We start from the raw sequence: 13,776 nt of genomic DNA on the forward strand, positions 1-13,776 counted from the left end.
TCTTTGGAGCTGTACCATGCTGAACTGAAGAGCCCAGCTTTCACCAAAAGGAAGAACTAACTGGGCCCTAGATTGCCCAATCAAATCTCTTAATGCCACCTACCCTCTCCTACATTAACTGTGGGCTCACCTTGTAGAACAGAGTTGAGTGTGGAAGAAATGGCAAAAATATGGAGCTGAAAAGCTGAGAGAGAAAAAGAAATGATAAATAAATCAATGTGTCAAATTAACTGACATGTTAGCTGGTAGAGTGCCCACTGCATTATATATATATCATCTCTTTTTTATAATAAATAATCAAAAACTTTATTTAAACTAAGATTTTAAAAAATATGTGCAGTGATTGATGTGCTCTCAGACATGTGCTTCAATCCACACACAAATACAAAACAATCTGACCACACGTACAACTGTTTCACAAACTCTATAAAGCATTCACACTCCAATGGATGCATCAGAAAGCAGCTTGGGATTACAATCTTGTCCAAGGATATTTCGCCTGCAGACTGGAGCAGCCAGGGATCAAACCAGAAAACTTTCTGATCAAAAGCTGACTTGTGCTAAATGCTGAACGGCAGCCAACCCATTTTAGCCATTTAATGAATGTGCCATTTAATCTTGGCTGCAGCCAAGATTAAATGGCACATTCATTAATTACAGAGTTACGGATTGTTACATGGAACTCAAAAGAAATAATGAACCCATCTCGTGTCCTGTGTCTTCTATAGCTGTCTGTACTTTTACTTCCAAAGTTCATCAGCAAACAGTTTGCAGGCCTCTAATTATCAGGCTGTACTCAAGCGCTTGAATTCAACCTAAAAGCTGTGCTGTCATACAGAACCAAGTACCCTCCGCGGAAACTATAGCTAATGTCACAACTGGATCTGATGAGACAGCTATGATTTCTGGACTCGAAGTAAATAATCCTGAATCAATTTATACAACATCAGTTTGTTTGTTTTGCTTTCATAACAAATAGTTTGAGCCATATACAAATACAGAAGTGACAAAAGGAAACATATTTACAATCCAAAGTCAGACTAACTATTTTCAGTAGCACAGTCTTTTATTTACAGTCTGCTTCTCCTGGTGGTAAACCTCTATCACATGTTTGGATTAAAAATTAGGCCTATATAGCTGCTGGTTCCAGCTTAAGCAATATGTTAAAAATACTAAATTCTTCATTGATTTGAGCTGTGGGGTTTGCTATACACTGGCAGAAAATTGTAGAGTAAATGGTGAAAACGAACAAACCAAATAACAAGATCCTTGAATTCCATCTTTTTTATTAACAGAAACTCCAACAAATTTGTGGCCAATTGATGATGTTTGGGACATGAAAAGTCCAGTCCAGCAGGTGGCGGTAATGCGCCTTAAAGCTTTAACCGCCAAAAAATACAAGAGCAGAAGAAGAAGAAGCCGAGTTCCCGCTTTATGGCGTTTTTCTCTCCGATTATAGTCAAGACTGATTTAAAGGTAAGCACCGAGCTAATATTAATCCGAGTCTAGTTAATCTTGAGTTTAGCTCCTGAATGAGTCTTTCTGTTGCTCTCCTCGGTGTCTCTTCTCAAGTTTTTGTGAACAAGTTGGAAAAAAAAATCTGACTAAATTGACTCAAGCTGCTTTAAACTAATTCACAGAAAGATATCACCAAAAGGTTGTGAAACACAGAGAAGAAAATAATTTTATTAGAAGAAAGCTTTTAAATGAGCTCATTGTAATCAGAGTTTGTGTTGTTTTATTAGTCTGTTATTAAGGCTACTTAGCATCTCTGTGGCACCTGCACAGCTTATGAATGCAGCTTGCTAGCTAAGCTAGCTAGCGCCACCCTTCTTCCATATAAGGTCACTTCCGGCTCCAAAAGACCCAACATGTTGGCGGTAAAAGTGCTATAATGAAATACATTTATGAGAAATGTAAAAATAAATGTGTTCCAGGCTAAAACACAGCTGCCTTTATCAGCGCAAAGTTGTGATGAGGCTTACTCAGATGATGGCTCAGATTTCTACACCCACTCGGATATACAGATGAAATCAAGACAAGTACATCAATACAAAAATTCACAGGATTGTTCAAAAAATAATAAATTGCATGAATATAGGAAATCTTCCTCTCAGTGACTGAGTTGTCTCATTGTGTCCTCATTTTTTATAAATCAAGGCCTGAGTAACCCAACCTTAAGTGTTCATTAAGGTTTTTGTCACATAGATAGAAAATAAACTCAGAGATTAAGCGGCTGTTATAAACAGAGTGATTAGTTTATGTAAAAAATGTAGTTTGTTGTTGTTCTGGTTTATGTGCTGAAAATGGTTTTATTTGTGTATGTTCAATGTGTTAGACTTGTACATAGTTAAATATATGATCAAATAATGTTGAATCCTGGATATGGATTTGTAAGCAATGAAATTTGAAATAAGGGGGTAGGAACAAGAAAACTTCATCCTACTCCTTTTCGAGCACACACATTCTGTAGACATAGATATTTGCATGAAAACTTGATGATTTTTAAGTTTTGTTATTTTTATTTTTTTCTGTTGTTATTTCAATTATATTTGCATGTTTGAAATAAATTTTATCTATCTATCTATCTATCTATCTATCTATCTATCTATCTATCTATCTATCTATCTATCTATCTATCTATCATTTCTCACGGCACACGTATATTGTTGGGTTTTTTCTTGGCCAGGGCATATTTTAAAGAGGAATTGCTCTCCTGGTACTGGTGTGTCATACTGCTGAATTTGGTATCGGTGCTCAAACCTTTTGTGTTTGTTTCAAACAAGTTGTCCACCCAAGGAAGCTAAAATGTGTTCTGTGTGTTCTCAGATGAACATATGAGACACTTTGACTCTTCAGTGCAGTGTGGAGCTTAACAAAGTTCTGTTTTGTGTCCCAGCTGATCAGGAGGAGGAGAAGAGTCTGACGGAGCAGCAGAGGAAATTTCAGCTACTTGGACTCAGCTCAGCCACTGCAGAGAAAACAATGAGCTCAACACAGAAGGTGACAGATACTAGTGTTAAGAAATACTCCATTAAAAGCTGAAGTACTGATATGTATATTTTATGCTAAACTAAATGAACCTTGTGCAATATTAATGTAATGTAGAAATAATGTATACAATGTATACAATGCCTACATCTTAGACGGTGACGTTGCCTCTAAACATCAAAATGAGCAGGAAGATGTTAAAGTGGGATTCAGCAGGATTCAACCCTAACATCAGCTGTAGTGGCTCAGTGTGGGGAAAAGGGTCACAGCTCACAATCATTTCTATTGAGAGCTCCAGTAGATTTTTTTAATGTACAGGCTGTGATCAGCTGACCTGCTGCTCTCTGTGAATTCATCCAGATGTCTGCAGATGTTTCACGAGTTGTCCTGGCTGATTTCCTTTCTCTACACTGACAGTACACTGTCTTTATATTAGACACTAAACTGTTGGTATGTGGGTGGAGCTCAGTGAATGAATGTCAGCATCATGAGCTTAAGTTTAAGTTAATCTCTGCTACACTTGATGTAATCTAACTCTGACATGAGCACCACAGTCACTGTGCACCAGTCACACACTGTTCTTTACTTAAATCCATCACATTACAGTAAACTTGCCTGCTTATCCTGCACTAACCTGCAGAGGATTTTACTTGTATCCTCCTGTGGATACAAACCAGCAAGAACTCATCAGATCTCTGTCACTTACCATTAATGAAGTTTGGCTTTTATTAATAAACAGAGAGCACGGATCCGTGCACAGGAGGATACAAGCAGCTGCTTCTGTTTGCAGTCACCGTGCACCAGTGTTGTGTTTAATTGTGTCAGTGTTCATTTTTAAACACGTTTTTTAAATCAAATGTTTATGTATACATCAAGATTAATGTTCCAAACAAATGACACTGTACAGCAAATACATACATAGACATGTGCAGCAAAAGGAATCCGAGAAGATGTTTAACTTCTAAATGTTTAAATTGTTTGTTTTATATCCAAAGTCTGTCAGTTTGTCATTCCCTGTTATTGCTGCTGACTAATCACTCAAAGTGACACAACATGACCGTGGGTCTGATTTTTCTGGTAAACTTGTTTAGCAGCCCACTGGAGACGGATACCCTGTTCTTTGAACTTTAATACTGGACAGAAAATCGTCTCCTTCCAGAAACAAAGGGTAGCATTAGAACTTGTGTGAACAGCAAAACAATGTAGAAGATTTCCTTTTGTGTCTGTGTTGTGTCTAGGGCTGCCACGATTTGTCGACTAGTCACGATTACGTCGACTATCAAAATCGTCGACGACTGATTTAATAGTCGACGCGTCGTTTGAAGCTTTGTAAGATCCCAAAAGACGCAGGAATAAGTAGCAGGATTTAAGAGTGTAATAACGGACTGAAACAGAAGATGGCAGCACTGCATGTACAAGGATGCCAGCTGCCGTTAAACCCCGAAGAAGAAGAAGAAGAAGAAGAAGAAGAAGAAGAAGAAGCAGCTGTGTCCCAGAATTCATAGCGCGGCCCAGCTCAGTTTCCAACAATGGCGGCAGCTAGTTAGTTTTAATATTACTCTTATTATTCTTTCTGGGTCACAAAATAAACGTTTAACATATTTTCAGCCGAGAATGTAGCTGTGTAAACCTCAAATATCTGCTCAGTTTATCAGGACACCACATATTTTCAAAAGCGCTCCGACGTTTTCAGAGTCGTCTGTTACCCACTAGCTCGATAGCTAGCCGGGGGCTAGGTCACTAGCACGGTGAGAACACCGGACTCCAGGCAAATTGTTTTCAAACCCACCGCCGTCTTTCGCTACTCAGGTTAAATATATATGAGTCACTTAGATAAATTAAAAATGTTGTTGTTTGGCTTTTTTTTTTTAGTATTTTATTTGTTCCTGAGTAAATCGGTTTGTCTGAGATTAAAGTTATAGTTTTTACACAGCTGAATAAACGTCAAGCAGACAGCTGATTATCAGAAGTGTGAGATGCTGGAGAATATACTCCGTTGTCCTGTTATATTTTAGATAGCAAGGAGTTTATTAAACTTCACCGAAACAATCTGCAAATTTCATTAAAATTGAATAAACTATCATCTTGTCTTTATTTTTAGTTAGCACCTTAAAAGCTTAAAGCTGTAAGCTAATGATAGTTATATAAGAGCATATGCTGCATGGTGCAATAAGCTGTAGTTTTACGTCCAGTGGATGATGATCTGATTAGTCGACTAATCGCATAAATAATCGGTGACTAGTCGACTATCAAAATAATCGTTTGTGGCAGCCCTAGTTGTGTCACATCATTTTGGCTCAAGAGTTTACTTTATTGCTATGTTTGTTTTTTGCTATTTTATTACTACATTTGTATTGTGCAGCACTTCGGTCTGCCAGGTGTGTTTTTAAAGTGCTATATAAATGATGATGACGATGATGCTTACGGAACAGCTGAAAGACTTTAAAACAAACCTGTTACTTTAATGATATTTCTGTGGTACTACAGAGTCCAAAAGAAGTATCGCAGTAATAATTCATCCAAATTGTAACTTTTAAATGTCATTATCAGCCCAAAGGTTCACAACCAGTTCATCCCTGATAGAATGTAAATATATACAAATCTATAAATTGTATTATGTATATAACTGTGAAACAAACATAATGGACCATTAATGTATCATAATAGTACATTTCTGAATTTGGGGTATAATTCCAGGTGGGATGAGTGTCTGTACAGCTCCTCCTGTTGATGTAAAAAAAGAAAAAAGTAAATGCCAGTTTTTTTTAGGTTTTCATGTTGATGTTGTAACACAGTAAAGAATTACTCTTACAGAAATAAATGTCATTTTTTCAACTTGCAGTTAAATTCATGTAACTTAATGCTGATGCTGTTGACGACTGGGGCTCACACGTCTTTTACTTTGTCTCCAGGACCGACTCACCATGGTTGACCCACAGGAAAATAGCCCGCAGGACATTCCTGACTATGACGGCATAGAGGATGAAGCTTTCCCCCCACTCCCACCACCACACTCCCCAGGCCGGGGAGGCCAGGAGGAAGGAGACCCTTTTGCAGATGGTAGATGCTGCTGTGCTCTTACAGGATTACTATGAGGTCTTTAAGATGTGATGATTCAGAACTTTGTATTTTAAATTCATGGTTTAATGAAGAATCATAGAAAAATAAGATTCAGGAAAAAAGGCTAATGTGGGAGAAATACAACCTCTCATAGTCCTTCCACAAAGCTTTTTGGAACAGCTTGATAATAATGAATTTGTTAGTTCAGCCTAGAATTAACAAATGCATGAACTGGTTTTTCAGCATCTCTCTGAGACTGGATGTTTCTAACAATAACAACACACATGTTTTTGTTTGCGTGAGCAAATGAAACCTATCAGATACTGTTCAAACCAGCACATTTCTTCTGTAACCTCCAGTCTATAATTTGTCTGGATTTAAAGATAAGCTTGAAGTTTGCCACGCTGCCAACAGAATGAGTTAGAAACACATCCTGTTGTCATGTGTTTTCAATGCAGGAGATGAAGGTGAGGTATCACAGCTGGCTGATGTCCCTACTGCTAAAAGGAGAGGCGTGAAGAGACCCCAACCCAAGCTGGACTCCCACAGGTAGCAAAGACATTTATATCACGACAGAGGGTTGAAATGCATTAAAATGCGCATTTAAATAGGAATTTGATGTCATCTTGTGTGAGCTGGGACACAAGGAGGCCAAAATCATTGATTGACGTGTGCAGACTGTCAGTGTTGCAGCCAGGTTGAACACGAGTCTGTGACTGCACTGGTTTTTATCACCGTTTCACTAATAATCGTGCACAGAGGCTCAGAGACACACTGACCCACAGAGTTGTTGCAAATGTTTGAAAACGTAAGTTTGTGGAAAGAACAAAAAAAGTGATGTGATATTATCTGAGTGGCGACACCTGTCGTTTCGCAGAGTACTGCAGCGTCTTCTTACGCTTTAGCGGCGGGTACAAATGACTGCATCTGTGTGATGATGGTGCAGCTTCACTCTGCCAGTCATTTAAAGAAGAAAGACTCTAATACCATTGTTGTTTTCATCATTTGGATGGGCAAAATTCCCAGACTGAAAATTGTCAGAGCGTTGGAGACATCCCTGGATGTGTGTGAGAAAGATGTTTCCAGTCTCTGTACACCTATAGTGTGAACCTGGTTAGTATTGCCAACCATAAGTCAGGCTCGTTCCCAGTAGTCTCCCAGTGGGTGTCCCAGTGGCACTCCTCTGTTACTGTTCTGTTCACAATGTTCCTGGACAGAACTAAGTTATACTAAATCAAAGGATGTTAAATAAGCTTTTAAGTAAGAACGTCGATTATACTTAGGATAAAACTTGCAAGCTGTATTAAAGAAAAACATAGATTTTCATTTGATAAAATATTCAAATTAATTGCAACTTTGCTAAAAAAAAATATATATATATATATATATATATATATGTATATGTCTGTCTGTGTTGGCCCTGTGACAGGCTGGCGACCTGGCTGCTGGGATGGGCTTCAGCCATCCACGATCCTGAATTGGATAAGCCAAATACGCCTGGATGTGCTGCTAACCCTGCTTGTAATCCATTAATGGTTTAACTTAGTCTTAATATTTTTTCCCAGGCTGATATCAGATCGAGGGCTTCCAGCTCTGGGCACTCTCTTTGACAATATCCAGTTCAAAGGCAAAGGTCAAAAGTTGCCCTTTCTGTCGTGGTCAAAAATGAGTGAGGGGAACCAGAGGTTGGTTTACCAAATTAAGATGTCTTTTGTTCCAATGACTGGAAGTCATTTTTTAGTGGGAAGAAGAAGCGTCCTATCACACACAGCCCTCTTTCATATCACTACTCGCTGTTTTTGATGTTTGCCCCATTAGGCTGCAGACCTGCGGCTGCTGATGCAGAAGATGGAGAACTGGGCCCACAGGTTGTACCCCAAATTGCAATTTGAAGATTTTATTGACAAAGTGGAAAGGCTCGGCAGCAAAAAGGAAGTGCAGGTGAGAGGAAGCAGTAGAATATTTCCTGCAAGCGTGTGGGATTCCTAATGTTCAGAATTTGTAATTTTTTACTCATTCTTCTATAGACATGTCTTAAACGAATACGACTGGACATGCCCCTGACACATGAAGATTTTACAAGTACAGATGGTAAGAAGAAAAATCATTACTGATGGGGATACGGTGGACTAGGGCTGTGCGATATGACCAAAGTCTCATCTCCCGATATAAGAATTCTATCGTCCGATAACGATATAAATCACAGAAATGTAACATTTTCTGTCAATTCTGTGAATCTCGACTTGCGTGAAGTGTTTCCAGCTGCGCGTCATGTAGCTGGAGTCGAGTGTTTTAACCGATGCATGAAACGACACATTTTTAGACAGAAGTTGTAACGGCGCCGTTTTCTTTGTGAGTATTTATTACACGGCGTGCTGCGGGGGAAAGCCTGTTCTAACGTTTGAGTCTAAGGTTTATTTTTTAGCACCTGGCGGCTCTGTTTTACTTCTCATCCGTAAACACTCTGCTCTTTCACGTGATTCCGTTTATTTTGAAAAGCCTCAACAGGATCTTGAGCTTTATTCTGAAAGGTTTATGTGGAACATAAACAAGCGGACACGCGATGGTTTTACCGTCGTTGTTGCTAACGACAACGCATAAAAACAGGCGCTTGTCCGTCCGTAGTGTGGTTATATATAAGAGAAAGAGAGAACTTTACTACAGTGACATCAGAACCATGAAGAAATATTGCCGTAAACAGTTTATTTTGCGACACCACGAAACAAACGATAGCGTAAAATGAAATAGACGTTTTTGTATATATCGTTGTATCGAACAGCCCTACGGTGGATTCACACCTGCAGGTGCACATAGGAAATACTTGCCATATTCCACAGGACTTAATTATCAGCACTGCTTGAAATTGTGTTCAGGTGCTGGTGACGAAGAGGTACAACGTGAACTGGAAACATTTGGGGATCCTGATCTGTTCAGCAGAGAGAGTTTTATTAATGCTCCCCAAGGGCAGATTGCCGAAGCCCTCGCTCCCCCACCTACTCCCTCTCTGACCGAAGAGCAGCAGAAACGTATTGAGCTGAACAGACAGCGGGCCCTGGAAAAGAGGCGCGCACGCCAGCAGCAAATTGGTAAGAATGGCAAAAATGTATCATACAGCTGGGACACAATATAACAGAAATAATTAATGATTCTGCTACAAAACATCCAGCGAAGGTTCATAAGGATCATCTAGCTTCATTGGTGTATTAACTTTATATGAAAATACAAAAAGCAAAACATTGAATGTACAGTATATTGCCAAAAGTGTTTGCTCATCTGCCCCCACACTCATATGAACTCGAGTGACATCCCATTCACGACGTCCGCCTGTGCAGCTATATCAGCTTCAACTCTTCTGGGAGTGTTTATGGGAGTTTATGACCATTTGTAAGGTCAGACACTGATGTTGAAGGCCTGGCTCCAAGTCTCTGCTCTCATTCATCCCAGTGGTGTTCTGGTCAGGACTCCCATGCCAGAGTTCATGTCTTTGTGGACCTTGCTTTGTGCACTGGTGCCCAGTCATGCTGGAACAGGAAGAAGCCATCCCCAAACTGTTCCCTTAAAGTCGGGAGCCAAAATGTCTTTGCATGCTGAAGCATTAAGAGTTCCTTTCACTGGAACGAAGAGACTGAGCCCAACTTCTGAAAAACAACCCCGCACCGAAATCCCCCTGCCACCAAACCTGGAGCTCTGTTGTCCTGGCAACTGCTAAGTTGACTTGTCTATCGGCTTTCCAGATTGAGAACTGTGATCCGTCGCTCCATAGACTGCATCTCTCCTGTTCTAGAGTCCAGTGGCGGCGTGCTTTACACCGCTGTGTCCCATTGCTTTGCGTTGCACTCTGTGATGTAAGGCTTGGACTACAGCTGCTCGGCCATGGAAATGGATTCCACGAAGCTCTCTGTGCACTGTTCTTTAGCTAATCTGGAGACCACGTGAAGTTTGGAGCGATGGACTCCACAGAAAATTAGCAACCTCTGTGCGCCTCAGTATCCACTGACCCCCACTCTGGGATTTTACGTGATCCACCACTTGATGGCTGAGTTGCTGTCGTTCCCAAACACTTCCACTTAGTAGCAGCAGTCTGCATGCCTAGGTGCTTGATTCTATACAGCTGTGGAAGTTACTGGATCACCTGAATTCAATGATTTGGATGATGGGTGGTGAGTGAATACTCCTTACAATATAGTGAAGTGGATCTAGTGTATATATCCACCAGAAACCCTGAAGGTCGAGTGACGAGTTCCCGTATTGCACAGTTCGTCCAAACCACCAGAGATTCCTCACATTAGTGTGGAGTTTGGTAATAAGAGGCAAAGCATGTAGAAAACATTGATTTCTTTACTGCCTGTCTGATGTCAGCTTCAATTAGGCGTAGTATTTTTGTTTTTGCCTTACACTTGTGATCCAAACTGTTTTTACTTCCTCTTTAGTTAAAGCGGAGCCAGCTGTCTGCGATCTATTGTCTACAAATCTTTAACAGTGACATTAAATCGTTCTTCAGGGTCCTCATTTACCGCAGAAATGATGTAATGTGATTTAAATGAGACCCATAGAAAAGAAAATGACCTGTTGATCGGTCTCTATTATGAGCCTTCACCCATAAAAATGTGTTTACAGTTTATAACACTAGATGGTGATATGAGACCGTTTCCATTGTATTACCCGAGCATGATTTACTCATCGACTTTAAACTTTCACATTTTAGTCATTAGTCCTCCTTAAGAGGAGCCAATCCACCCCCCCCCCCCCCTTTTTTTTTTTTCTGTCCAGTATAGAAACTAAACAGCTGACATCATTCGGGTAGTGTAGCTTCCAGAGATCTGAAGTTAACGTGAACTCTGGAGGGCAGTCAAAAGCTTAATTTTTTATAATGCAACATACTATTATTTACATACATATTATTTTAATAAGCAGTTTCAGGGTTCGTGCTGTTTTAATGAGTGTTCGATGGAAAACGACACTGAAGGAATTTGTACTCTTGAGTCACATGACAGTAAATAATTTCGAGTATGTGTACATAACACAGGCTAATGTTTAAAACTATGATTATTATTTTGCTAGCTATCAAACTATCTGGAGAAATGATTGAAATGCACTGAGTGTGATAGAGTACGGCAGTGCTAGCACAGCAGTTAGTTATGGCATGGTGATTTATGCAGTGTGCTTTAAACTTGGCTAACATTACTTAGCAGTAGCAGTAATATTAGTGACTTCACTCAAGTGAAAGCTTTAATCGTTAGTCCGACACTTAACTAGCCAACTTAAGCCTTAAAGAAAAACTGGTAAAAAGAGGGACTGATGCATGTGGGCACAAAGAAGCCATTTCTTGTGCTGCTGAAGTTCCCTGGCTTTCATTCAAAATGTGTTTATCGTGAGCACCGACACATTAAACCATTTAAAAATTATAAATGGCTTTAAGCTCACATTGATGCCTGTGGGGCTCTATCAGCCACGGAGACGACAGACACATTTTAGTGTTTTAATGAATGAATGTTTCATACTTTAAGGCTGCCTGTTTATTTAAGGGAGATGAACAATACATTATTATTTGACATAATTCTATGACAGGTGATGGACTGAATAAATAGATTTTAGGTCGATGTTTGTGCGTTTTTAAAGTCTTATATGTTGAATTGAACTGAGTGTGTCATCTGTTCAAAGCCTCCCGTCAGTGCTGTTCTCCATGCCTGTCTTACTGTACATGGTGTTATTAGCACAAACACTTTAAAGCTGATCATTTAGGACTGTAACAATAATCCAGAGAGCAATGTAGTCAAACATCTCACAGTTAGTTTTATTGGGAATGAACTTTGACCTGTTAGGCCCCCAGGGCTTTTCTGAGCTTCCTGCTCGAAAATGAAGAGGCCAAAATAAATGGAGTATTTCTCTGCAATTACAAACTCTGTGTAAACAGTCTTGGTATCAAAATAAAGCTAACGCTTGTGAGCTGTCATCAGAGGGGTAAATATTACTGCAGATGTTACTATGTCAAAGTTACTGGGACTCAAACATAGAAAAAAATGATTATTTCCCTCACCTAATTTTTAAAAGTATTTTATAGCTTATATGCTATAAAATATACTTTGGGTCACATTTAACTCCAGAAAATCATAAATCAAAATATGGATGTTACCTGTCCACAGATTCATGGTGATGTAACTGCTCTTTTAACTGTTTGGTGTTTGTAGAAATGGTTTACAGCTGAGATTCAGAGGCTTCTGTGGACACTCATGTCTGCACTTATATTTCTGACCTCGTGTTATAACCGATTAAATGTGATCTCCTCTCTTTTCCCCCATTTTTGGTGGTGTGGGTGCTTAACTAGTTAAAGTACCAAACATCTGTCTCCTGTTGTTGTGTCACGTAGGAAAGAAGCATCAATATCTGATGAGCAGACTTGTTCATTTGTGCAGATTTCTTCTTTTGTGTGGTTGTTTTTTCCAAGTGGAGATGAGCATCTCTAACAAGTTGATTTGTTCACATTTGCACATCTGCATTTTTGAGAGAAATGAGTTTTTTGAGTTTGTGCACTATATGCATATAAGACAACCATTTCCTTTTTCAGTATTTTTGTGTGGTGCATTTTTCTCTGTTTTAACAAAAGAGGAACAAAGAACATTTAAGTCAACCTAAGACGATTTGTTTTAATTTTTACATGGTCTTACTGAGGTGATGCAAAGTGGAACATGCAAACTGTTTTTTTGGTAATGTGCTGGAAAAGCTTGATAATGGACCTTGAAAGTGCTTAAAGTGCTTAAATTTGACCCTGAACAATGAGTTTGAACCCTGCAGTTTACAGTTTCATTTTTCATTATCTCAGCTTTGCCTGTCTTTTATAAATCGTAGTAGACTGAGTGTGTCTGTGTTGACTGAAACCATCACTGTTTCTAATTCTCAACCCTTTCAGGCCCTTCAGCCTCTCAGACTGCTGACATGTTAGGAGACAAACCTCCAGCTGCATCCTCACCAAATGTCATCAAAGGTTCTACTGATGGAGATGAAACTGTAGAAGATCCTGACCTCGAGCCTTCCAACAACACCTCCACGCAACAAACCAGCCCGCTTCCCCCCAAAGACTCTGAGCCCGCTGAGGCTGAGACCGGCCTCAGCCCTGAGCAACAGCTCAGCAACGACTGTGTAGAGGGGGATTAAAGTTCACGTGCAGCAGTTTCTGCTGAAAAGCTTTGGCAGTGAGCAGATTTAAAGGTTTCCCAATGTTCGTGCCTGCTCATTCGAGTAATGTTGTGCATTTCTGGTGGTTTATATCTTGAGCACATGTTCCTACTGTGACGTCAGCTTTGGGTTAGCAAAGACATTTATAATCAATGGAAATAAATGTTTTTCTTATTTTTAAAAGTCCAAATCCTAAACGTATTTACCATGTGTTGGTATCTGTTACAGAAAAATATTTGAACTGATCCACAGTTCCTGCTCTGATGCATCTTCTTTCTCCAGTTTCACTATTGGCAGAATTTTGGTTGCAAACATGTTTCTATAAAAGGCCTCTGTGTGTGTGTAGTATGTGAGCTGTCAACTGACCATCACCCTCTTCCAAGCATTAAGTGCTCGTTCAATTATGAACAGTTCTTTCTTAAGCTACTGCAGGGACATGAAACGCAACACGATGAAGTGGCTCCATCTGCGCTAATGAAAACACCATTTTTAATTACAGGCCACTGCACACATATTGAAATAGTTATGTACAGTTCATATTTCTGTTGGTAG

At 39.6% G+C, this 13,776-nt stretch overlaps 1 protein-coding gene across 1 annotated transcript; it reads left to right on the forward strand.

The window, feature by feature from the left end:
* Positions 1-2,970: 2,970 nt before the first annotated feature.
* LOC308385885 (TIMELESS-interacting protein-like) lies at positions 2,971-13,414 on the forward strand. The gene is made up of 8 exons (XM_080865079.1): positions 2,971-3,003; positions 5,904-6,051; positions 6,510-6,600; positions 7,617-7,740; positions 7,870-7,992; positions 8,079-8,142; positions 8,925-9,137; positions 12,959-13,414. Exons 1-8 carry the CDS (start codon positions 2,986-2,988, stop codon positions 13,201-13,203), a joined length of 1,026 nt encoding a protein of 341 aa, XP_080721205.1. The 5' UTR covers positions 2,971-2,985; the 3' UTR covers positions 13,204-13,414.
* The last annotated feature ends 362 nt before the right edge of the window (positions 13,415-13,776 follow it).

This window comes from Rhamphochromis sp. 'chilingali', assembly GCF_963969265.1.
Source record: "Rhamphochromis sp. 'chilingali' genome assembly, chromosome: 18".
Lineage (NCBI taxonomy): Eukaryota > Metazoa > Chordata > Actinopteri > Cichliformes > Cichlidae > Rhamphochromis > Rhamphochromis sp. 'chilingali'.